The sequence below is a fragment of the Aquarana catesbeiana genome, linkage group LG07 (assembly GCF_042186555.1).
Source record: "Aquarana catesbeiana isolate 2022-GZ linkage group LG07, ASM4218655v1, whole genome shotgun sequence".
Classification (NCBI taxonomy): domain Eukaryota; kingdom Metazoa; phylum Chordata; class Amphibia; order Anura; family Ranidae; genus Aquarana; species Aquarana catesbeiana.
This window is the reverse complement of record NC_133330.1, coordinates 118,176,448-118,203,316: the sequence shown is the minus strand read 5'-3', so window position 1 is coordinate 118,203,316 and position 26,869 is coordinate 118,176,448. Positions and strand designations below refer to the sequence as shown.

The following is a 26,869-nucleotide window of genomic DNA, read 5'->3' as shown; positions in this document are numbered from 1 at the left end:
TATGTGCCTATATACTTATTGTGTTAGCTACAGGGGACCTGTAGTCAGGATGTACAAACTTATTTGTACAAAGCCCCTTCCAAGTTGTTTCCCTTTTCCCCTTCCTCTTTTCTTTTTTTATGCTATGTCCTGTTTTTCTCCTGGGCTCAGGAGTTGTTTTTTTTCTAGGCGATGGGGACACAGCTGCTGTTTAGGGGGGTAGGGGTGAGTGTAGCACCATCTAGTGTGTGCTATAAGTGCAATGTGTTTTAGAAATAGAGTAGGTAAATTTTAGTTTAGCTCAGGGCTCAGCCTGAGCTATGGAATATGGGTTAGGGTTCAGTGACCTTCAGGGCTGGGTGACTCATCCTGGAAGCTCTCTGGTGCCTCCCCCTGGTCTAGAAGGTTGGAGAATCTTCTGGAATTAGTGGGTGGAGGTTAAGAGGAACTGCCTTTCATGTTTATGAGGCATCAGCCAATCCCTAGTAGTTGGCTGGTAGGGGGAAGACCTTACCTCATAAATAGATTTGAGCCATGTCAGCAGGGGCAGTCAGTGAAAGATGGAGATACAATGCTAAGGAGGCTGTCGGTGGCCTTCAGGGGTGCTCCCTAGGCTGGGGGGAATTCTTCCTTGGGCCGGGGCTCGGTGCTGAAAGGATCCTGCCATAACACATGGGAGGAAGCCCTTCCTGGAGGCACGGGAGCAAGAGAGGACAGAGTGAGTAGATCAGCACTATTGGGGACTAACAAGGGGGGGACTGCCACATGTAGACAGTCTCCCTAAAGACAGCGATGATTAAGTCTTCCCTGAGAGATCTTCTGAGAGTCAGTCAGGAGGACTGGTGTGAGAGTTAGCCCGGAGGGCTACTGAAAGGGGCAATTGCAGTCAGGTGGGTTAGCAGTGCCTGAAGAGGTCATGCTGGGATCAGTGGCAACAGAGGAGAAGTACAAGCTGTTTTACTGTATCTTAGCTACACCACAAGGGGCTGCCTGTAAAGGGCAATTGCTAAAAATCGGACTGGGAGCCTGTCAAATAAATCTGTAGTGAATCATCTGGAGCAAGCAAGTGTGTGCAGAAGGAAAGTAAAGGAGACTGTATATAGGAAGATGTACCTGAAGTTGTTGCTGAATGTTTTGTTGAAGTCAAGTGGGCATCCCATAACCTCCCATCCCTATCCAAGTTATTAACTCTCATTAAATAACAAAAACAAAGTCACAAACTGTTCTCTAACCCCGGGTGCTGTGAAATGTTGGTGTGCCTGGCTGTGCAGGAGTAGAGGATCCAAGTTCATCTGCATCTTCTACATGGGGTGTGCTACCTTTAATTATAGGTTTAACCATTCCACTTCACTTACTACCATCCCACTGCAGAAAGTTGATAGTTTTCAAAAATCCTCATTTTTTTTATCTCTCTTGGCAGTTGAGATATGATCTCATATGTTATTTAACAGGAAAGAATACAAATACAGAGTACTATATAGTGTAATTTGTTTTATTAATCAGTTGTTTACACTGGCCATGCTACACAGGCCCAAAACACTTTATCAAAGTACAAAGGGTATGTGTAGGACAGGGCATCCTTCTGCCCCACTGTCACTTCCCTTTCATCTTGCACTTGCCAGCAATTCCCAGCTCAAAATGACAGCCAGGAGTTGCTATGTAGTTACAGCAGCTATAATATCTACTGCTGTAAAAAATGAACCACCTGATTTAGTGTATATAAACACTGTTTAGACATGAGATTGGGAGATAGTAAGTAACATTTTTGTTACTTCTGCACTTACTCTGTTTAATTCAATTACAGATTAAAGGGATGAGCTTTGATCTGCATATGATGTCAGTTAAATTGCATAAAAAAATTGCAAGTAGGCAGGCTCTTTATTGCAGAAGAGACATGCTTTCGCCTATGGACAATTTTTTGGAGAGGTTGGAAGGTGGGTATAGGATACTCCAGAACCACTAATAACAGGAGGACACACTTCTCTATCTCCAGAGACAAATATTCTACTAAACTTCAGAATACGGTTCTTCCACCAGAGACTAGGGGAGGTAGGGAGGAAACTACTTGGCTCAGCTATGGCGTCACGTGACGTCACAAAGGGGAGGGCTCCCCAGGCGATGTCATTGGATGGCCTTGCCCCATGCCTATATAAGAGGTGTTGGACATCGGGAAAATCTTAAGAGAAAGACAGCTTCAGGACAAGACCAGCTTTTTTTTGTTTTTTAGCGGGTATGAAGACAGCGGCGATGTGGAAGAAGACAGCTCCACGGGAGAAGACAGCACAAGAAGAAGACGACACCGGGAGATAATGGCACCAGGAGATGACGGTTCCAGAAGATGACGGCTCCGGGAGAAGATGACTCCGGGCTTCTTATTTAATAAAGGACTTGTTAAAAACTGGCTCTTGTGGTTTAACATTTCACAGTTTTTTGGTGAATGGGTAGGGGTACAACGTACCCGATACCCATTCACAGAGGGGGGGACGGGATCAGGGGGCACCCTTGTTAATGGGGGCTTACATATTCCAATAAGCCCCCCGTCCGCAGACCCCGACAACCACCGGCCAAGGTAATCATGAAGAGGCCCTTGTCCTCATCAACATGATCAAAGCACGCACCCCCCCATGTTGAGGGCATGTGGCCTGGTATGGTTCAGGAGTTCAGGAGGGGGGGGGGGCGCTCGCTTATCCCCTCCCTTTCCTGACCTATCGGGCGGCATGCTTGGATAAGGGTCTGGTATTGATTTTGGGGGGACCCCACGCCATTAAAAAAAAAAAATTGGGTGTGGGGGGATCCCCTTGAATCCATTTTAGACCCAAAGAGCCTGGTATGGACCTGGAGGTGAACCCCACATGTTTTTTTTTTTTTTTTTTTTTTTGCAAAATTTTTTTGCCAGCAATTTTTATTTTATTTTTACAAACAGCTTTGAGTGGGAAAGCCAGCTGACAGCTGATGACTCATCGGATGTTAAGGACGCGGCGCCCGCCTTCCTGGCCCCCTTACTTAGCAACCAGCTATATACAGGGTGTTTACAGAGGGAAAAAAAACGCAAAATGCATGAAATTTGCATGAAAATTGCATGCAAAAATGCATAAAAGACACCGGTTTAAAAACGCAAAACGCACTGCATAACATGCCTGAAAAAACGCATCAAGCGCAGCCGCATAGATGTGAACCTAAACTTATGAATCACAGCTTTCTTAGTATTGCCATCAAGTTCATTCCACTGATATGCATAGACACAGAACTTTTAAAGTAGGTGTATTAGGCTGCTTTCACACAAAAGCGCTGCCATTAGCAGTAAAGCGCCACTCATTTTAAAAACGCTTCACCGCTGTTTAAGTGGCGCTTTTGTGCTGCTTTTCGCCTGCTATCGGGACACTTTTAACCCAAAAAAAAGGGTTAAAAACTTCCGTGTTGCTGTGCTTACAAAATGCTGCACAGCCCATTCATTGCAATGTGAACAATAGTGTATAAAATGACTGCGCTACCAAAAAAATCAGATAGCTGCTAACACTACAACATGACAAGCTGTGAAAAGATATATATGTATATAAAAAAGTGCAGCGCTAAGAAAATTGTGCATGTAAATTAAATACAAACACAATGAGGTTAATTTACTAAAGGCAAATCCACTCTGCTCTACAAGTGCACTGCTAGTGCACCTGAAAGTGCACTTGGAAGTGCAGTCTCTGTAGATCTAAAGGGAAGATCTAAAATGAGGGGAAGCTCTGCTGATTTTATCATCCAATCATGTGCAAGCTGTTTTTTATTTTCCTTGCGTGTCCCCCTCAGATCTACAGCAACTGCAACTCCAAGTGCACTTTCAGTGCACTTTTAAGTGCACTTGTAGTGCAAAGTGGATTTTCCTTTAGTAAATAACACCCAATAAGTTGTGTATCAATAATAAGTGAAGAAACACTGTTATATAAATGTGCAAGTAATGACATAAATAAATATACTCAATTAAGTACATATAAATTATACGTCAACACAATAAATACGTGTGAAGTAATAAAGTGCATGAGTGCTAAGAAAATACATTCACTGACAGCCACAATGGACTAGGTGATCCAAAACAAAATGTAACAAGTCCACAAAAAATGTGTTGGAATGAACTCACAACACACTATATAAGTGTGAGGGAGTGAGGAGTCTATACAAATAAGGATGATGGTGGGCAACCGTCTGTAGAAGAAACACCCGGGACTGTGCATCCACCACCTAAAGTGAGGGCTACGGTAGGTACTTCTTACCAGAAGATGTGGACACAGACGTCAGCAGTGGTGAGTCAGACAAGCATGGAATGGAAACAGGATCTCAAACCGCGGTCTCTGGAAATCCAAACGACATCCACGAGTCTCTCATCCGTCAAATGATTGGAGGTAGGGTCATAAAATAGAAGAAGGCTTCCACATGGCATAGGTAAAAAATATATGGGTTTTACTTAAAAAGTACTAACATCATAACGATGTGTGCAACAAAATCGATGTGATCACAAAGTAATACAAACAAGAGCAATGTGCAGAGCTGGCAAGCAGTAACCCGACGTGTTTTGTCCTAAAGAACTTCAACTGGGGTGTTGCAATGCGCAGGGGTGTTTTGGGAGTGCTGTAACAGCGCTCCCAAACCCCCCCAAAGATGCTGCTTGCAGGACCTTTCTGAACGTCCTGCAAGCGCAAGGCCCAGGTGTGAAAACACCCCTTGTAATGAATGGGAGGCAGTTTAGGCGCTTTACAGGTGCTATTTCTAGGGCTAAAACTCCTGAAAACTGCCTCAGTGTGAAAGGGGTCTTAGGTCTGCATATAGTGATATTTATATTTACTGAAAATTACTTATTACTATCATAAATAGCTTAAAACTAGTTGTACCTGCAAATAACAAAGAACTGAATGTTGAAAAGACTTCTGGTCAGTGTATGTAAGTTGCAGTTGCGCCTACATCCTTTCTTCTTCTTTAGTAATGTGCAGACAACAACCCAAACTACGTATACCATAATTTCTCAAGCATTTTGTCCCAATGGAGGCATGTCCAGGGAAATAATTGATACAGCCTCACAGTTCACAGGTCAGCTTTACTCCTTCCAGAAACTTGACTGGAGAAGATGAGGGTAGGAGGTATGAAGCTGTGCCTGGTTGAAGGAAGGCTTATGCATAGTTGCCAACATTGGAAAAAAAAATTTCGGGACACTTTTTTTGGCTGTAGGTGGAGTCAGCCTATAATTAGGGGGTGGGGCATGCGTTAGTAGGCGTGGCACGGGAAAAGGGAAAAATGTGCAAAAATGGGCGTGGTTTACGTGCAATAGTGGGCGTGGCTTACATGGGCGTGGCTAAAATGGGGTGTGGTTAGAGTCTAAGATGAATGAGGGATGCAGAGGGAAAGGGGGAAAGGGGGGTAGAGGGATGGAGGGACAGCAGACCCAGATCCTACACTACAATAGTAATGTGTATTCCAGAGTTTAACCATCAGCAGATAAAGATACTCCAAACACCTGGTGTTAGCACTTCAATCATCCCGGCACCATGGTTGTTATGGTGTCAGGATGATTGAAGCGCATTATTACTATTATTACATTGTAATATAAAATGAAATCATTCAACTCACCATAATGCAGAATCAGTGGGACCACTGAGCGTGTCACCTGCCACGTCGCCTGCCACCAGATGCCATCAGGTTCCCCCAGCAGAGTCTGTCCTTACATAAGGTGCCCCCAGCAGAGGGGGGAGAAGGGGGTGCAGGTATGGTGGTGACACAGGGAGGGAGAGGGGGGTGCAGGTATGTTGGTGACACAGGGGGGGGAGAGGGGGGTGCAGGTATGGTGGTGACACAGGGGGGAGAGGGGGGTGCAGGTATGGTGGTGACACAGGGGGGGGGAGAGGGGGGTGCAGGTATGGTGGTGACACAGGGGGGGAGAGGGGGGTGCAGGTATGGTGGTGACACGGGGGAGAGGGGGGTGCAGGTATGGTGGTGACACGGGGGGGAGAGGGGGGTGCAGGTATGGTGGTGACACAGGGGGGAGAGGGGGGTGCAGGTATGGTGGTGACACAGGGGGGGAGAGGGGGGTGCAGGTATGTTGGTGACACAGGGGGGGAGAGAGGGGTGCAGGTATGTTGGTGACACAGGGGGGGAGAGAGGGGTGCAGGTATGGTGGTGACACAGGGGGGGAGAGGGGGGTGCAGGTATGGTGGTGACACAGGGGGGAGAGGGGGGTGCAGGTATAGTGGTGACACAGGGGGGGAGAGGGGGGTGCAGGTATGTTGGTGACACAGGGGGGGAGAGGGGGGTGCAGGTATGTTGGTGACACAGGGGGGGAGAGGGGGGTGCAGGTATGGTGGTGACACGGGGGGGAGAGGGGGGTGCAGGTATGGTGGTGACACAGGGGGGAGAGGGGGGTGCAGGTATGTTGGTGACACAGGGGGGAGGGGGGAATCAGGTATGGTGGTGACACAGGGGGAGAGGGGGGTGCAGGTATGTTGGTGACACAGGGGGTAGGGGGGAATCAGGTATGGTGGTGACACGAGGGGGAGAGGGGGGTGCAGGTATGTTGGTGACACAGGGGGAGGGGGGAATCAGGTATGGTGGTGACACGGGGGGAGAGGGGGGTGCAGGTATGTTGGTGACACAGGGGGGAGGGGGGAATCAGGTATGGTGGTGACACAGGGGGGAGGGGGGAATCAGGTATGGTGGTGACACAGGGGGGAGAGGGGGGTGCAGGTATGTTGGTGACACAGGGGGGAGGGGGGAATCAGGTATGGTGGTGACACAGGGGGGAGAGGGGGGTGCAGGTATGTTGGTGACACAGGGGGGAGGGGGGAATCAGGTATGGTGGTAACATGGGGGGAGGGGGGTGCAGGTATGGTGGTGACATGGGGTGCAAGAGGGGAGCCAGGACCATCAATGTCCCCAGCCAGCGGAGCCCCGGTCCTTCCATGCTGGACCTCAGCCTTTGAGAAGTGTACTGCAGGCAGAGCTCCAAGCCTCCCATACACTGAGTACACCCCCCCTATCTCTCCTCTCCCCCACTACACTGACAGGCCACTACTCACAGGTCAGACAACTCCTGAACAGCCAGATGAAAGCCTCCCTTCTTCCCTCCCGTCACTATTCCCTGAGCCCCGTCGGACACACGGGGGCGGAGGGTGATGGCAGTGGAGGCTGATCACGTCTTCCTTGTGTGCAGTGTAGAGCGGGGAGGGGTTGCCAATCCCTCCAGCCAATAGGCTTCAGTGTACAATAGAATTTTCTATTTGTACACTGAAGAGAGAAGCGGATTGGCTGCCCCTCTCCCCTGCACTGAACACAAGGGGAACTTTGTGACTGACTCGTGGAGGCAACAGCGGCCATTTTTGTGGAGCCGTTGCCGTTTTTTACAAAAACACTCACAATTTTCTCGGGACAAACCCAAAAATTCGGGAAAACACCCGGGACAAAATTAAATCGGGACAAGGGTCCCAAAATTGGGATTGTCCCAGGAAAATCGGGACTGTTGGCAACTATGCTTATGCCGCATACACACGATCGGAATTTCGGCCCGCAAAAGACCGATGAGAGTTTTTCATTGGAAAATGCGACCGTGTGTATGCAACAACAGACTTTTGCTGGCCGAATTCCAGCCACCAAAAGATTGAGAGCATGTTCTCAATTTTTCGGTCAGAAAAAGTTCCTATCCAAAAATGCGATCGTCTGTGGCAATTCCGACCCGCAAAATTCCTCTGCATGCTCGGAAACACTTCGATGCATGCTCGGAAGCTCAGCGAACTTTTGTGTGACCGTGTGTATGCAAGGCAAACTTGAGCGGATAAAAATAAATAAAAAACACAAAGCGCTGTGATGGTTAATAACTAATAAATATACACATCAAAAAAGTGAGGCTGCTATCAAAAAAAATGTGTTCAGAATCACTATAAAAGGTAAATGAATAAAATGTGTTTGAAGCGCTTCACAATGTGGTAAATTCATGAAAAATTGGCTGTTAAACACTGGTAGCTATATAATCAAAATAATCCAGCAGTGTTAAAAAAATGCAATCTAAAAAATATATATGTGACACCATGTGCATAATTGTATAAATCAATAAATAAATAAATACTAATGTGTTGAAAATAAAGTCACTTCTAGTGATAATCCACAAAGTGTGAATAAATGAATCAGACAACCAAAAAACACATGAAAATTAGCTTTTAGTCCCAAGCAGCAAAGTTTTTGAATAGCACACAATTGCTTAATTGGAGTGCTTTTTGGCAATTTTAAACGATAATGTTCCTTTGCTTTAGTCACATCAGATGTAACGATCCCCATCAGACATCATATGTAAAGCAAATAAAAGAAAAAAATATCATTGCGCAATGCTCTTAATAACAAGGTACACAGGCAAACATGTGTTAGATCCACTCACGTGCGCCCAATAGTGAAAGGCATATGCAGGTGTATAGAGCAGTCAGCCGCCTTGGACACAGGCAGAATCGCTGCAGCACACAGCTAGATACTGACGATCTGCATAGAGCATCCTTGGCTCCTCCCACGCGTTGCATCATGGTCACGTGACTTGAAAAAGTCACGTGACGGTGAGGCAACGCGTGGGGGGAGCCAAGGACGCTCTATGCAGATCGTCAGTATCTAGCTGTGTGCTGCAGCGATTCTGCCTGTGTCCAAGGTGGCTGACTGCTCTATACACCTGCATATGCCTTTCACTTTTGGGCACACGTGAGTGGATGTAACACATGTTTGCCTGTGTACCTTGTTATTAAGAGCATTGCGCAATGATATTTTTTTCTTTTATTTGCTTTACATATGATGTCTGACGGGGATCGTTACATCTGATGTGACTAAAGCAAAGGAACATTATCATTTAAAATTGCCAAAAAGCACTCCAATTAAGCAATTGTGTGCTATTCAAAAACTTTGCTACTTGGGACTAAAAGCTAATTTTCATGTGTTTTTTGGTTGTCTGATTCATTTATTCATGCTTTGTGGATTATCACTAGAAGTGACTTTATTTTCAACACATTAGTATTTATTTATTTATTGATTTATACAATTATGCACATGGTGTCACATATATATTTTTTAGATTGCATTTTTTTAACACTGCTGGATTATTTTGATTATATAGCTACCAGTGTTTAAGAGCCAATTTTTCATGAATTTGCCACATTGTGAAGTGCTTCAAACACATTTTATTCACAAACTTGAGCGGAATCCTGTTGGAAAAGCCATCATATCTTTTTCCGACAAGAAGTTCGATTGTGTGTACGCGGCATACAATAATAAATTCTAGGTAGGGTTTGAGCAGTTATGAGATGATGATGTGCTAGCACAGTTGCGTTGGAATGTCTCAGTGTAGTCCAATGAGGATTCCCATCTGGAAAGGTGACAATACTACTGGCTATCTCAATGTGCTCTATGTGCATTGTCACTCAAAGAAAGAAAGTGTTTTGCCTGGTGTATTTCTGTCAGAATCAATATAAGACAGAGAGGGAAATTATACTACTTTTTGGTGGTGTATAGTAATTTTCTAACACATATACATTTTTAGATTTTGACTCATTTTTGTAATATGTACTGGAAGACAATACAAAAAGAAAAGAAATCTAAACACACAAACATCTAGTGCTGTATTAAATATATAATTGTCACACCCACCAATAGGGATGAGCTTTATGTTCGGGTCGAACATGAGTTCGACTCGAACATCGGGTGTTCACCTGTTCATCGATAAACGAACATTATTGGGCGTTTGCGGCAAATTCGAGCACCGCATAATGCCCCATAATGCACTGTGAGATCAATCCCAACGCCCTCAGCTAAGAGCCATAATTGGCCAAAGGCAGGGTGCCCATGAAGTTGTACGTGGCTGGGAGGAGGTGGTTGCAGATCATGTGATCCTTAGTGACCCAGAGGACTCAGGATCTAATGCCTCTGCAAACTTACGCTGCATGGCTTCCCTGATCCTGCAAAGCCTGTGAAATGACCCTAGGATTCGTGGTATCAAGGAGAGGGATCATTACCGGCTGGCAACCCTTCTTGATCCACGTTACAAGGGTAAGGTTGCAGAACTTATTCAGCCTTCTCAGAGGGAGCAGAGGATAAAACATCTTCGGGAGGCCTTGCAGAAAGGTTTGTGCAATGCGTTTCCAGATTCTGGGAGGTTACAATTTCCTGGTGCTGGACAACGTGTTGCAGAGGCTTCGTTCAGTCACAGAAAGAGCGGTGGAGAAGGTGGCCGGCTGACCAATGCCTTCAGACAATCCTTCAGTCCTCAGCGCCAAGGTCTGATCGGTTCCAGCAACCATTGCCAGTGTCTGAATTACATGATGCACGAATATCTAGGGGCAAGATCAGACTTGGAGACCTTTCCAACAGAACATCCACTGGGTTACAGCGTCTTGAGGATGGACCACTGGCCAGAGCTTGCTCAATATGCAATTGAGCTACTGGCCTGTCCTGCATCCAGCATTCTTTCTGAACACACATTCAGTGCTGCTGGAGGCTTTGTAACTGATTACAGAGTGCGCCTGTCCACAGACTCTATTGATCGGCTCACATTCATAAAAATGAATCAGTCTTGGATCACAAGCTACCAAGCACCTGATGCTGATGTGACCGATCCCTTGAAGACTGCCTATGCTGAGTGACTATCCTATTTTGCTGAGTGACTATCCTATTCCTCCTCAATCTTCATGATGATAGCTTCTAAGAATATTTTTGGTTCAGGGCACCACCACCACTACCTAAGGCCCAAGTTTTCTGCCCATGTTTAACAGGGTCATGTTATTACAATTTTTGATCAAATATTTCACAGCAGGGCTCGTACTTGCACTCAACAAGAGTATCTGTGAGGGGTTGCAGTGTTGTGGCACCACCACCACTGCCTAAGGCCCAATTTTTCAGCCCCTGTTTAACCGGGGTACGTAATTACAATTTTTGATCTAATATTTCACAGCAGGGCCCGTTCCTGCACTCAACAAGAGAATCTGTGTGGGGTTACAGTGTTGTGGCACCACTGCCTAAGGCCCAATTTTTCTGCCCCTGTTTAAAAAGGGCGCATAATTACAATTTTTGATCTAATATTTCACAGCAGGGCCTGTTCCTGTGCTCAACAAGAATATCTGTGAGGCTTTACAGTGTTGTGCCACCACCACTGCCTAAGGCCCAATTTTTCTGCCCCTTTTTAACAGGGGCATGTAATTACAATTTTTGCTCTAATATTTCACAGCAAGGCTCGTTCCTGCGCTCAACAAGAGAATTTGTGAGGGGTTACAGTGTTGTGGCACCACCACCACTGCCTAAGGCCCAATTTTTCTGCCTCTGTTTTACAGGGGCGTGTAATTACAATTTTTGATCTAATATTTCACAGCAGGGCCCGTTCCAGCGCCCACCAAGAGTAACTGTGAGGGCTTACAGTGTTCTGGTACCACCAACACCTAAGGCCCAAATTTCTGCAGAGTATAGAGAGCAGGCTGTATAGTGTATACTTTCAAACATCTGACTTACAAATGACTCCTACTTACAAATGGAGGGAGACAACAGGAAGTGAGAGGAAATCTACCCCTAGGAAGGGAAATTCTCTCCTGTAAGAGTTAATATAGGAAAAAGCACTGATGCTTTATTATCATCAATCCTTGTTTCCCTAAAAACCCCAAATTTTCAAAATCCAATTGTCATTTGGACATAAAGTGATGTGAAATCTTCTGAACAGGGGCACAGACAGCAAAACAAAAGTTACAGGGGTGATGATAACCCTTCCCTATGTTATCCAAAAAGCTTAAAAATAGATTTTTTTGGCTGGGGCTACACTTAAAAAATGTACCTGTTCCAAATTACCAACAGATTCAACTTAAGAACAAAACCTACAGTACCTATCTTGTTTGTAACCCAGGGACTGCCTGTATACTGCTGTTCAGAGGACTTAGGGCCTGGGGCCCCCCCTTTTTTCTTTAATTTGGGTGCGGGTTTCCCCTTAATATCCATACCAGACCCAAAGGGCCTGGTAATGGGCTGGGGGGGACCCATGCCGTTTTTCTCAATGATTTTCATCTATATTGCTGGGACCCGACAATACATTACAGCCGCAAGCAGTTTTGAATGACTTTTATTCCTTTAGAAATGTAATTTTGCTGCAGGGACTGTTCTAAACACGGGAAAAATGCGCCACTTTAAAGGCATACTATAGTCACCCCCCAGGCATGATATTTAAAGGAATATTTCACTTTTATTGTTTCACTTTAAGCATTATTAAAATCACTGCTCCCGAAAAAACAGCAGTTTTTAAAACTTTTTATTGCTTTGATACATGTCCCATGGGGCAGGACCCGGGTCCCCAAACACTTTTTATGACAATAACTTTCATATTAGCCTTTAAAGTTAGCACTTTTGATTTTTCACGTTCGGGTCCCATAGACTTTAATGGTGTTCGCACAAATTTTTTGTCAATTCACATGTTCTACTGCGAACCGAACCGGGGGGTGCTCATCCCTACCCACTAATCACTTTTCTTCGCCCATATTCAAAGGAACTACAGCATTAAATGTAGTAATATACTGTTATAAACAATTTTTTACATGGTGCAGAAGTCATTAGCATATGTCAAGAACTCCCAAATCAGAGGTAGTGGATTGGCCAAGTTAAGAATGGTGATTATATTTTTAATTTTGAAATGCTGAAGGATATACATCTCCAAGTACCCACTGTTATTATTACAGATACTGCCAGACTGTGTAACAAGCAAAAAAAAGGTTGCCTAATATATGTCCTGAAGCTCATTATTCTAACTCCGTACAATTAAAGAAGAGTGATTAAAAAGATAGAATTTGTCAAATGCGTTGTGGGAGAAAACCATAGGAACCTAGAGGCACTAGAATACATACTAGAGGAATTCAATAAGCTGCTCCACCACTTTTCTGGTGTTAAAGTGGGGTTCCACTCAAATTTTTAACTTAATCTTACCCCCTTCAGTTAATTGCATAGATGTTCAAATGCCACGCAAAATTTTTTTTAATCGCTGTAATTACCTTTAAATTGTACTTTATTGTGGCACTTCCTGTCTCTCCTCCCATGGGAGTAGGCGTGTTTATTGCCTTTCCCCGGCGCCGCACTATCTCCTGGGAGCTTAGTGTCAGGCTTCCACAAGCTGTGAATGAACAGCATTCACTGCATCCAGGAAATCAATGCTTGTGGGCTTCATATGCCCACAAGCAAGATGGAAACAGCCAGCATCACATTTTTTAAGTTATTCTTCAGTACGACAGAGGCGGAAATATTACACCCAAACTGTGAGTATTATTTTGGGATTAGCAAAGTGTCTCAATGACCTAAAAAAAAAAAAAAAAAAAGATTGGTCGCCGGACTCCCGCTTTAATTGCTCTTATTAATGTGTTGAGCCTAACATCTGCAACAGTTTTGATTCCAACAGTGACTCATGCACCAAATTCAGGTAGTTCTAATTTGTGCCACTTCTACAATGTGGTGCAGCACCAGTGCCAAATTCAAAATAAAAGACCGACAGGTTGTATCCTATAAAAGTGGAGCTAATTAAGACCAACTCTCTTTTGGGGTACAGAAACAGATTTTGTGCATGCATTCTAAAGATGGTACAGCATGTACTAAACTCAAGCACAAGTTCTAGACAGGTACATGAATTTGGTGCACACTGCGCCACTTTTAGAACGCATGCAACACACTTTCACAAAATTTGTCCTCATGAATTCCAGGAACTGTCTCTTTATACTCAGAAAGCCAAAAAATCTTGGTAAAGCTTGCCAGAGATTTATAAGAGATGCAAGACATATAACCATACCCGTTACCTATCCTATTGAAATACTGGTGTTTTTGCACTTCACAATAACTGTTTTCTATAACTCAATTTTTTCACAGCAAGGAAGATGGAGGCGTTGGCATTGTATGAGTTCACAGCATCTGGGGAAGATGAGCTGAGTTTTAAAAAGGATGACATACTAAAGGTACCTGAAAATTGTATAAATAATGGGATTTTTTTTTTTTTTTTTTTAGTACTCACTATAAAATTCCATTCTCTGATGTTTGAGGGACAAAACACTGACAATTCTATAGACTTCTGGAAGCTAAAAACATACCATTTGTTCAAGAACCTTCACAATATGTGAAGTAACAGGTGTGCTAATTTGTTTTTATTACCGGTACTTGCTTGATTTTATATCATGGGCAGCTGTGCCCTTCAATGAACATCAGCAGCTGAAAAGCGCTGCTTAAACACTGCTAATTGACCCACCGCCCCAGTGAGGAAGTAGCCTTAAAGATGCTGTTGAGTTCAGATGAATTCTTACTGCCCTACAATATCAAGGAAAAGGATAGTAATTTCCTTAGGGTGTACTGGAGCTGAACAAGGATATAGTAAAACAATGTTTTTTCTGCTTATATAAAAGACAGACAAAACAAGAAAAGGCACCTCACAAGATAGGGCTAAACATTCTGAAATCCTCGTAAGCCGGGCAGACAGCGAAGGGTCTCTGCTGAACCCATTCTAAGAATAAAAATCAGCTAAAAAAAAAAAAAAAGACCTGCAATCATCATGGTCCAATCACCCAAAGCCACGGCATTCCCATATATTGTATTCACCAGTCATCTCCTGGACACAGTATAAAATGATAATGTTTCTCTGAGCTATCCTAGAAGTGACCCAGCAATCGATACACAAAATTAGGCCACTTATTAGCAGTGGTGGCTGGTGGGTTTTTTTTGGGGGGGGGGGGGTGGCAAACAATCCACCCGCTGCCATCCCACCCCCAGTCGGTCAGGTCATGGACAGCATTCACCTCTCCCCTGGCCGGCCGGTTCATGGGGGGCCACCCCACCAGGTTGGTAAGTCAGTAGTCGGGACCCCGCACTTACCCCATCTCGCAGGCAGCTCGGCGTGCGGCTTCTATCTGAGCTGCGAGCGGCTGCTTCCTCACTTCCCCTGTGTCTCCTCCCTCCTTCTCCTGGCAGCCAATCAAATTGGATCTCCTTTCAGCCAATCGGGTGACGGGTCTCAGGACTCGCTTCTTGATTGGCTGGGAGGAGAATCAGTGTTACAATAGCGAATATTTATTTGCTATTGTCACAGAACTGGGTGGGCTTACCCTTTTTTGAAGCCTATTAGAGCCTCTGGCTCTAATCACTTGCTTCAAAAACAGAAATTGAAATCCATGCGTCCGATCTGGGCTGGACGCATGGATGGGGGGGCGGCGTCCTTGCACCCCTTATGAACGGGCCGCCACTGCTTATTAGTTTCTTTAGAAAAAAGTCAGAAAAGTCCCTCATCCACTTGGCAGGCAGACTTAAGTCGCGTACACACGATTGGATTTTCCGACGGGAAATGTGAGATGACAGGCTGTTGGCAGAAAATCTGACCGTTTGTACGCTCCATCGGACAATTGTTGTCGGATTTTCCGCGGACAAATGTTGGATGGCAGTCTTTAATATTTTCTGCGGACAAATGTCTGTTGTCTGATTTTCCGAGCGTGTGTACACAAGTCCGTCGGACAAAAGTCCAAAGTATAAACACGCATACTTGGAAGCACAAGCCAGAAGCGGTCGGTCTTGTAAACTAGCGTTCGTAATGGAGAATTAACATTCGTGATGTGGCAAATTATGAAATCTCGAAATGCAGTGCACATTCTCTTCTTCTTTAATGGGATAATAATGAAGCTGCTTTGCTGGTGATACTGTTGGAGTTATTGCAAACACATTTTCAAAGGCTTTTTTTTCTAGTGATAGCAAAAATAATATTATTATGCTTTTTTTGGGCAAGTTACCACAACACCATTATCCCGTAGTCTTTAAGCTACAACTATTTTGGTGTCCCTTGTCAATTTTACATTGTATTTTTTTAAATGTAACTGCCTACTCCCAAACTGTCATTTGAAGTAAGACACATAGCCACATTTTTATTCTGTGCATTAACCACTTGCCAACCGTGGGATGTCCTAGGACGTCCTGGGTTTGTGGGGGTATATCTGAATGATGCCTGCAGCTAGAGGCTGCTTGATCGTCCTGGGTTTGTGGAGGTATATCTGAATGATGCCTGCAGCATTATGCCTGCAGCTAGAGGCTGCTTGATCGTTCTTATGGGCAGCGAGAGGGGACTCCCCCCCCCCGCCGCCCTCCGGTGCTTCTACCGACTCATCGCTGAGATCGGTGAGTCTGAGAATGGATCCGCGGGTCCTGGATGTCCACCATAGAGTTTTCCGACAGACCAGATGGTCGTTGTAGTCTCTATGATCGTCGGAGGCCGGGCGTGATGTTATGACATCACGCCCGGCCTCTGCATTAAAAAAAACGGCGCCGCCTCGGCTATTGACCCCATATCTCACTATAAAGAGGTCCGATCTTGCCATATTCCTATTACAAGGGATATTTACATTCCTTGTAATAGGAATAAAAGTGATCAAAATGTTTTTTTTTTTTTTTTAAAGTGTCAAATTAAAATTTTTTAAGTAAAATTAACAATAAAAAAAAAAAAAAAATGTAAATGTAAAGTGCCCCTGTCCCCGTGTGCTCGCATGCAGAAACGAACGCATAATTAAGTCCCGCCCACACATGAAAACAGTGTTGAAACCACACATGTGAGGTGTCGCCGCGAACGTTAGAGCAAGAGCAATAATTCTAGCCCTAGACCTCCTCTGTAACTTAAAACATGTAACCAGTAAAAAAGCATTGCCTATGGGGATTTTTAAGTACCGAAGTTTGGTGCCATTCCATGAAAATAAAAAAAAAATTGGGCTAACTTTACTGTTTTTTTTTTTTTTTTTTTTAAAGCATGAAACTGTTTTTTTTCCCAAAAAAAACGCGTTTGAAAAATTGATGTGCAAATACCGTGCCAGATAAAAAGTTGCAATGACCGCCATTGTATTCTCTAGGGTCTCTGCTAAAAAAACATATATAATATTTGGGGGTTCTGTGTAATTTTCTAGCAAAAAAATTATGATTTTTACATGTAGGAGCGAAGTGTCAGAATTGGCCGGGTTGGTAAGTGGTTAAAAAAGAAAACAAATAAAATTAGACATGCTATCTGCCAATAGAACTTAACCAAAAAGTGCATTCTATGCATCCAAAAATATAGAAAATATAACAAATCAAATCATTATTATTCAACCAAAAATAAAATAAAAGCCTCATGCATGTGTCCTGCTTCTTAATATAGGGGGTCAACAGTGCCAAGAGTTGGTGAAAGCAGGGGTCCGTCATCCAGAGATAATTCCGAAAATCATCCGGATTATTCTCCTGGAGCTCCTGCAGCAAAGGCATATGACATAATTGATCACGATTAATAAATCCTCCTCCTCCTGTTCTGACTTGGGTCAAAGCAATAACTTCAAGGCCAATAATAATTAACACGTTATCTCCTCCGATTCCGCAACATGGCTGGTTGATGAACGGCCGTTCAGAAACGAACTGAAAAGCACGAAATGAAAAGCGCGAAATGAAAACTTCTACTAACACGAAATTAGCAGAAGGAGCCCAAAGGGTGGCGCTAAAGAGCTGAAAAAGCACGTAGTACGTCACTACGTTCATGTTTGTTGGCCGACAATTCCTTGCCGTTTATATGCAAGACAAAATCCAGGCACATGCCCTCGGACAAAAGGTTGAGGTTTTGTCTGCGGAAAATCTGATCATGTGTATGAGGCTTTACAGACTAAGTTCACCTTTTCCGGCAGAATTTTACTCTTCATAATAAATAGAAGCATTTCCTATTATCATTTCTGGCCAAGCCATAGCAATGTACTCACTATATATAAAAGCTTTTAATTTTCATTTTTAAAAATATTTTTAGATTCCTTCACTTCCTATAAATCTGATATCAGCTTTTTTCTCTCCTCTCGATCAGCGTGAGGAGAAAAGAATAGAGCCGGTAACTATCTTCTGTTACAGGGACATTGGTCCCAATCTGTGCCAGCTATCAGTGTCCACAAGTGATGCTAATCAGTGCCCACGAGTGCCACCTTTCAGCGGCAATCAGTGCCCACCAGTGCCACCTTCAGTGCTGCCAATCAGTGCCACCTATCAGTGCTGGCAATTAGTGCCCATCAGAGCCCCATCATCAGTTCCGCTTCATCAGTGCCCATCAGTTCTGCCTCATCAGTGCCTATCAGTGCCCATCAGTGTAGCCTCATCAGCGCACATCAGTGAAGGAGAAAAATTACCTGTTTGCAAAATTTTATAACAAACAATAAAAAAAAAAAAAACATAGTTTTTTTCAAAATTTTCGGTCTTTTTTTCTTTAGCAAAAAAACAAAAAAAAACAAAAAACAGTGATGATTAAATACCACTAAAAGAAAGCTCTATTTCTGTGAAAAAAAAGATAAAAATTTTTGGGTACAGTGTTGCATGACCGCCAATTGTCATTTAAAGTGCAATAGCGCTGAAAGCTGAAAATTGGCCTGGGCAGGAAGGGGGTTTAAGTGCCCAGTAGGCAAGTGGTTAGAAGACATCTTCCTGTGGCTTCCCATTCTGCATATAGGAGTTTTAACAAACACAACTGCCTCCAATCAAATGACAAGAAAAACATCCTCTGACAAAAGATTAAAATATTTTGGGGTCAAGCTGGTCAAAGCAGCCCTAGTACTACTTGATAAAAACACATTGCTAAAAATCAGAAAAAAAGTATTTTTAACAGAAATAGTCTAATAGTAGCTGAGACATCTAATAGCCCCCAATGTAGTGGAACCATCAATTAAGCCCTCTTTCTTTGCGAATCCAAAAGGTTCTTTTCTTTGCCAGAAGTGTCCAGTATGCAAATGTGTGGGTCCAAATTCCATCAGAACCACAACGCTTTCATCGAAAGTAACAGGTAAATCATACCAGATTGAAAACTTCATATCTTGTAACACAAAGAATGTGGTTTACCTACTGGAATACAGTTGTGGGAAACAATATGTTGGGAGGACCAAGAGGGTGCTACACATTAGAGTGGGTGAACATCTAGCCAATATCAATAAGGGATTTCCAAAACACAACCTCTCATGGCATTTTGCATTAAAACATAATAAGGACCCATCACAACTGAAGGTGGTGGGTATCGAGGTGGGTATACCACATTGGAGGGGCATGAACATGGTCCGACATATATCCAGGCGAGAAACTCGCTGGATATACAAACTCTGATCCCATCAGCCAGGTTAGATGTTGAGTGGGACATCAATAGTTTTATTTATAATAGCTAAATAATTATTAGGGGACTACATTTATTCAATATTTTATTCAATATTTTATTTAGTATTTTATTTTACATATTTTATTTACCATCCATCATATAAGGTACTAATATGGATATGCCATTAATTTAATGGGAATATTATATGAGGGGATTCTATGTATGCCAAGCTAAGGATAGCAATATGTTTGGTCAATTGTTGCTGGAGTAGGGGGCAATGGATCTCTTGGAACATGGCCAACATGGGAGGAATCTCAGGCTACAGTAACATGGTAATGCGGTCCATGTTGCTTAACAGACACACTGCCCTCTAATGTACGCCACTAATATTGCCTTTTGGTTATTAGTATGTGATGATATGGTTATGTTAAGATAAATTGTATTTTGGATAACCAAATATAGGATTTGTATACTGTAAATGAGTGTGTGGACCGATCGTATATGCTGACTAAAACAGCAATATGTTCGGTTATATGTTGCTGAAATAGAGCGCAGTGGATCCTTTGGAACATGGCCGCCATGTTAATAGTCTTGGACTACAGAAATATGGAGGTGCGGTTCACGCTGGTTTTGAATACAAAGCAGCACTACTCTCTAGTGTTCAGCAACAGAAATTTCTCTGAATATAAGGAAGTGATGTGAGCACCGCTGACCCTTACTGCCTCACAAAAGAAGTCCCATTGAACAAAACGTAAGTCAGGCTAGGCATGGAGCAGCAGTGACGTCCGAACACTCATGGAGGGTGCTGGACAAAAGAATGTTTCCATTTTGAGCCTAATTTTATTGTTTTTGTTGTAAGTACAACTTTTAATAAACTCCTGTATGCTTTTAAAAGAATGTTGCGCAATGAGTTTATCTTCCTCTTTCATATGATGAATGTGTGACTGGACTCTGAAGTTTCCTTGACTGATAACTGAGGAGTATACACCTGTGGAATCCAATCAAGTAGGCTGTGTAGTGGATGCGGTTGAGCCAGGGCCATCTTTAATATTGATTCGGTCCTGGGCAAACATTTTCTTGGGCCCCCTCCATTCTAAGACATACAAAAAAATAGCAGGTGGACTCAAAATCAGTTTACTGCAGCAGATCACGCAGCAATTGCAATTGGTTGCCAGGGGTTACAGCCTATCCTTACTGCTCACTGGCTGGTTGCTAGAGGTACAACACATAATTTCTGCTTGCAAATTGGTTGCTAGAGGTTACTGCACATTATTAGTGCTCACTGATTGGTCGCTAGGGGTTATATCACATCATCGCCACTCACTGGTTGCTAGAGATTACAGCAGATCACTACTGTTCACTGACTGGTTGCTACAGGTTAATGCACATCATTACCACTCGCTGAGCAGTGAAGCAATCCCAAATAATTGAGCAAGTAAAGCGGCATATTAATACACATACTACAGGAGAGGGTCAGAGACTGCAAATATACTGCAGGAGAACATCAGAGACTGCAAGTACACTGCAGGGGATGACCAGAGACAAGGGACATGCTACAGGAGACAATCAGAGACTGTGGACATGCTACAGGTGACAATAAGAGATTGCGGACATGCTACAGGGGACAATCAGTGACTGCGGACATGCTACAGGAGACAGATTGCGGACATGCTACAGGTGACAATCAGAGACAGCAAACATGCTACAGGAGACAATCAGACTGCGGACATGCTACAGGTGACAATCAGAGACTGTGGACATGCTACAGGAGACAATCAGAGACTGTGGACATTATACAGGAGACAATCTGAGTCTGCAGACATTATACAGGAAATGGTCAGAGAAATGTCAGCAATGCACGGCTTTACAGTTGAATAACACAGCTCAGAGTTTCAGCAGTCAGGCATTTTATAGGTGTAAGGACATACCTGGCCAGCCGAACTCACTGCATAAATTCAGAAGTCCGAGGGCGCAGGGGCGGATCCAGAGTCTAACCTCAGGAGGGGCACTGCCAAATTTTTTGCGGGAAATTAGTTGAGGCAATGGCTGGTGTTGGCACTTAAATCATCACGGCACCATGGTTGTTATGGTTTTAGGCTGATTGAAGCGCATTATTTCTATTTAATTGTAATGTATAATGAAATAGTTCAACTTACCATAATGCGAAATAAGTGGGAGCCCTGAGCGTGTCACTTGCCACTGTTGCCTGCCACCAGATGGGGATTGTCACTTGCTATGTCGCCTGTTATCAGATGCAGCTTGTCACTTTCCAGCGGCCAGTGACAGTGTTCCTGTTGTCCCAGAGTGAGGGCGGGCAGTGAGAGATGATGTAATCTCTCTGCTGCCTGCACAGTAATGGCAGTTTTTTTTTTAGATGCAGAAATGCAGTGATGCAGGGGGCGGTGAGAGACAGTGGCATCTCCAGCTTTCATATTTAGGGGGCACATGGGGGGACAGGGACAAAAGTAGGGGGGCCAACTATAAAATGCAATTATATATACACACACACACACACATATAAATACACAGCGAGCAGCCAGGTGGGAGGACAGAGTGGGAGCAGCCTGGTGGAAGGGAGCACAGGTTGGATGCAGCCAGGTGGAGAGGAGGACAGGGTGGGAGCAGCCAAGTGGAGGAGAGGACCTGGTGGATGCAGCCAGGTGGAGGGGAGGACAGGGTGGATGCAACCAGGGGGAGGGGAGGACAGGGTGGATGCAACCAGGGGGAGGGGAGGACAGGGTGGATGCAGCCAGGTGGAAGGGAGGACAGGGTGGGAGCAGGGGTAGGGCAGGGTGGATGCAGCCAGGCGGAGGGCAGGGTGGATGCAGCCAGGTGAAGGGGAGGACAGGGTGGATGCAGCCAGGTGGAGGGGAGGACAGGGTGGATGCAGCCAGGTGGAGGGGAGGACAGAGTGGGAGCAGCCAGGTGGAGGAGAGAAAAGGGTAGATACTGCCAGGTGGAGGGGAGGACAGGGTGGGAGCAGCCAGGTGGAGGGGAGGACAGGGTGGATGCAGCCAGGTGGAGGGGAGGACAGGGTGGGAGCAGCCAGGTGAAAGGGAGCACAGGGTGGGAGCAGCCAGGTGGAAGGGAGCACAGGGTGGGACCAGCCAGGTGGAGGGGAGGACAGGGTGGGTGCAGCCAGTGATAAGGTCCTGTACCTCTATGGAAGCCTGCATCCTAATCCCCCGCGCTCCCCCCACCTGGAGGTAAGTTCTTACCTTGGGGGATATATAATAGAATCACTGGCACTTTCTCTCTGGCTCCCTCCACCCTCATGGTTCCTCTTCTCCTCTCAGGGTCCATTCTCCCCTCTTCCTCTTACCCCTTCCGCTCAGCATGTTGGGGGATGCAGTGCACTCTCAGGGAATCATCCTGGGCCTGCTGGTATCCGGGACTACATGTCCCATAATCCTCTCGGTGTTAGTTTCTCAGACACTGGCCCTGAATATAGCCAATAAGAGCGTGCATTACCGGGTGAATGAGAGCTGCTCGGCTCAAGGAGGAGAAGGAGGGGTGGAAATCCCCTGCAGATGCGGCTCTGCCTATGTAACACCCTTCACAGTGCCTGTCAGTTTCGGCGCCGCTGCCCTGTGTCCTATGGCAGCAGTGCTGATGGAATCTGTGAGGGGGGTCAGCATCAGCACAAGCTACAGAAAAAAAGGCATTTAAATTTGGGGGGGCACAGTATAGTGTTGCCACTGGTGAGAGATGATGTCATCTCTGTGTTCAGTCACCCGCGGGGCGGCAGCCCGCTAAGTCACCGACAGCCTGCTCCTTATTTTTTTCTTGGGGGGGCAATTGCAATTCCACTATCTGCTCTTACTACAACTACTCCCCCCTGAGCATACAGGCATGGGGCAGGGTTAGAGCATCAGTGGAGCTCCCGGCCCCGCCCCTGCACCTCTGTATTCCCCAGCCAGTAAAGAGGGGGAGGGGCCAGGAGCTCCACTGACACTCCCACTCTGATCACTGCTCTCACTACAGGCGCTCTGTTGCGAGCATACAGGCTGCATGGGGCGAGGTCAGAGCATCAGTGGAGCTAACGGCCCCGCCCCCTCTCTGCTGGTTAGCTCGGGAATACAGCCTCCCGTGTCCTCTGTACACTCTGCAAAGCCGTCATCGGGGGCCTCAATTCGCAGGTAGCGCAGGCTCAATGCTTTGGGCCCCCCAACAAAGATTGGGCCCAGGGCTGGTGCCCTGTTTGCCCTGCGTTAAAGATGGCCCTGGGTTGAGCCCATAGTGAGGGGTGAAAGCTCACTAAAGTGCAGATACACCCCTAAAATCTGGTAAGCAGATATACTTACCCTGTATATCCTGTGGGGAACACCGGGTGTCTTCACAAATTGAATATTGGATCAGCACATGTTTTGAGATCATTTTATGGATGAGGAATTGGGAAATTTGGACTATTAATAATTTTTCTTTTTTCCTTTTTTCACGTTTTCATCTTTAGATTTTTTATTGCATTTTTAATCATTAAAGCGGAGTTCCGCTTAAAAAAAAACAGAAAAAAAAATTAAAATTCAGCAGCTACAAATACTGCAGCTGCTGACTTTTAATAATCGGACACTTACCTGTCCCAGGGTCCAGCGATGCGCTCATCTCCCCCTCCGCTCGGAGGCACTGGCATTGTAACTGTGGATGCCCGGCTGTGGCTTCACAGCCGGGCACCCACTGCGCATGCACGAGCCGCACGCCGTGACTGGCCGCGCAATCATCTGGGACTTGTGATGTGTCCCATATGATTGCATAGAGGGAGGGGGGAGAGGTGATCTTCCAGCGCCGAGGGAAGTGACGTAAGGAGCCGAGGTGAGTAAGGAGGCAGATTACAAGGAACCCCCTAGCAACAGGCATTAAAGTGGAGTTCCACCCAAAAAAAAATGTAATTAATGTACATGAAATAAATAAAAAAAAAAAAAACATTTAGAGAAATTATTTTACTCACCTCTTAATGCCTGTTGCTAGGGGGTCCCTCGTAATCTGCCTCCTTACTCACCTCGGCTCCTTACGTCACTTCCCTCGGTGCCGGAAGGGAGATCAGCTCTGCCCCCCTCCCTCTATGCAATCATCTGGGACACATCACAGGTCCCAGATGATTGCGCGGCCAGTCACGGCGTGCAGCATTCCTCGCGCATGCGCAGTGGGTGCCCGGCTGTGAAGCCACCGCTGGGCGCCCACAGTTATAATGCCGGCGCCACCGAGCGGAGGGGGAGACAAGCGGGGCTTCGATCCCCCGCATCGCTGGACCCTGGGACAGGTAAGTGTCCGATTATTAAAAGTCAGCAGCTGCTCAAATGGAGTTATCTACCAAAGGAACGTCCTTGTTAGCTAAAGGCCTGAAATATGCACCCCAAGGGAATTGAATACATTTGAAACATTTATTAATGTTAACAAGTATGTGAGGAAATTCAGCATTAAAAGACATTTTCTAAATAACCGAGGACCCTAGGGGGAATCGTAAGGGTATAATACACACTGGATTATCTAATGCTTCTACTTTTAATCCTCCGGGTGCCCTTAACCCAAGTATTTCAGTATTTAGGGATCTCATGATAAAAGGATCTCGAGGACTTTAAAATTAGGAATAGATCAGACACTTCCATATAGGAAAGTGTACGTACCCTTTGTGAAAATAAGAATCTCATAATATGCCCGGCAGATAAGGGAGAGGGGATTGTTCTGCTGAACAAATTGGATTATATTATTGTGAGATGAGCAATTTGACATCGGATAGGAACACTTACCGGATCCTAAAAGGAGACCCCACTAGAGCATATAAAATGGCCTTGGAACGGTTGGTTAAAGAAGCTTTTGAGGATGGTATTTTAAACAAAAAAGAGAAAGCATACTTGATCCCAATATCTCAGAGAATCCCAGTAATTTACTACCTCCCAAAAATTCATAAATCGCTAGAAAAGCCCCCAGGTCGCCCCATAGTTAGTGGGATTAAGTCCGTGACTTCAAGAGCTGGGAAGTACATTCACTTTTCCCTACAGCCACTGGTGACTAATACACCAGCATATATTAAAGACACCAAAGATACAATCATAGCTCTCAATGAGATGACAGTGGAGGAAGATTGCATACTCGTAACTGCGGATGTATCTTCACTATACACCCTAATTCCACATGATGAGGCTCTTAAGGCAGAGAAGTCTTTTTAAAGGGCAATCATGACATACCCAGATCCCATAGGAGATTTATTTTAACCTTATTGGATTTCTGTATGGGTCATAACTATTTTTGGTATGATGATCAAACAAACCAGAGTGGCTATGGGGCCAAATTTGCTCCCAGTGTGGCCGATTTATTTACGGCCCACTGGGAGTAAAAGGCTATTTTCAACACACCAAGGAGGGAGCTCATATTTTGGCATTGTTACATCACCGACCCATTGTTTATTTGGAAGAGCACAGAGGATACACTATTGACTTTTATGGAAGATTTAAATATGAATCTGTTGGGTATTAAATGGAATTATGAATATAGTAAATTGGAAGTTAATTTCTTGGTTTAGTTGTTATGAGGGAATGTAACGTTTTTTGTACTAAGAATATTTTTTTTAAAAACAGATAGAAATGGCTACATACCAATGTGCAGTTGCCATCAGCCCAACTGGCTTTCTGGTATTCCAAAAAGTCAATTTCTAAGGATAAGAAGAAATAGTTCTGATAAAAGTGATTTTCTGAAGCAGTCTGAAATAATTAGGCAGAGATTTTTGGAATAAGGTTATCCAGAGGATGCCTTGGAGGCTACCGTTCAACAAGCAGTGACATTGGATAGGGAGGTTATCTTGGCCCCTAAGAATTAATCTGTCAAGGATGAATGGTCTTTCCACACTGTCTATTCAAGTCAGCACAAAATGGTTACCCAACTGCTTAAAAAGCACTGGAGAGTAGGGATGAGCTTTATGTTAGTGTTGAACATAAGTTCGACTTGAACATTGGGTGTTCGCCCGTTCGCCGAAGAGCGAACATTATGGGGCGTTTGCGGCAAATTCTAGCCCTGCGGACACGCCCCATAATGCACTGAGAGATCGCAGTGCATTGCTGTATGATGATTGGCCAAAGCATGCACCTGAAATGCAATCACAGCCCCCTCTGCTAAGAGAGCCAATCATTTCTCAGGGGGACTAAGTCCATGCCCCACACTATATAAGGCTGCTTACATGGCGGCCATGTGTAGTGTTGTTGGTGTGGACAGAGAGATAGCTTGATTTAGATTAAGCAGGCAGGTTATTCAGTTAGTGGCAGTGTATTTGAGATATATATATATATATATATATATATATATATATATATTACAGTGGGGGCGGAAAGTATTCAGACCCCCTTAAATGTTTCACTCTTTGTTATATTGCAGCCATTTGCTAAAATCATTTAAGTTCATTTTTTTTCCTCATTAATGTACACACAGCACCCCATATTGCCAGAAAAACACAGAATTGTTGAAATTTTTGCAGATTTATTAGAAAAGAAAAACTTAAATATCACATGGTCCTAAGTATTCAGACCCTTTGCTCAGTATTTAGTAGAAGCACCCTTTTGATCTAATACAGCCACAAGTCTTTTGGGGAAAGATGCAACAAGTCTTTCCCTCAATTGCAACCAGTCGTCCTGTCCCTGCAGCTGAAAAACACCCCCACAGCATGATGCTGCCACCACCATGCTTCACTGTTGGGGCTGTATTGGACAGGTGATGAGCAGTGCCTGCTTTTCTCCACACATAGTGCTTAGAATTAAGACCAACAAGTTCTATCTTGGTCTCATCAGACCAGAGAAT

The 26,869-nt window shown here is 44.7% G+C and overlaps 1 protein-coding gene across 3 annotated transcripts in view; it reads left to right on the top strand.

The window, feature by feature from the left end:
- GRAP2 (GRB2 related adaptor protein 2) overlaps positions 1-26,869 on the top strand; it is a 1,312,439-nt gene that overhangs the window by 390,542 nt on the left and 895,028 nt on the right. For all 3 annotated transcript variants that reach the window (XM_073592657.1, XM_073592659.1, XM_073592656.1), the window contains one exon: positions 13,852-13,937. In XM_073592657.1, the coding sequence (XP_073448758.1) occupies positions 13,860-13,937 (78 nt within the window). In that variant the 5' untranslated portion in view covers positions 13,852-13,859. The remainder of the gene's footprint in view (positions 1-13,851; positions 13,938-26,869) is intronic.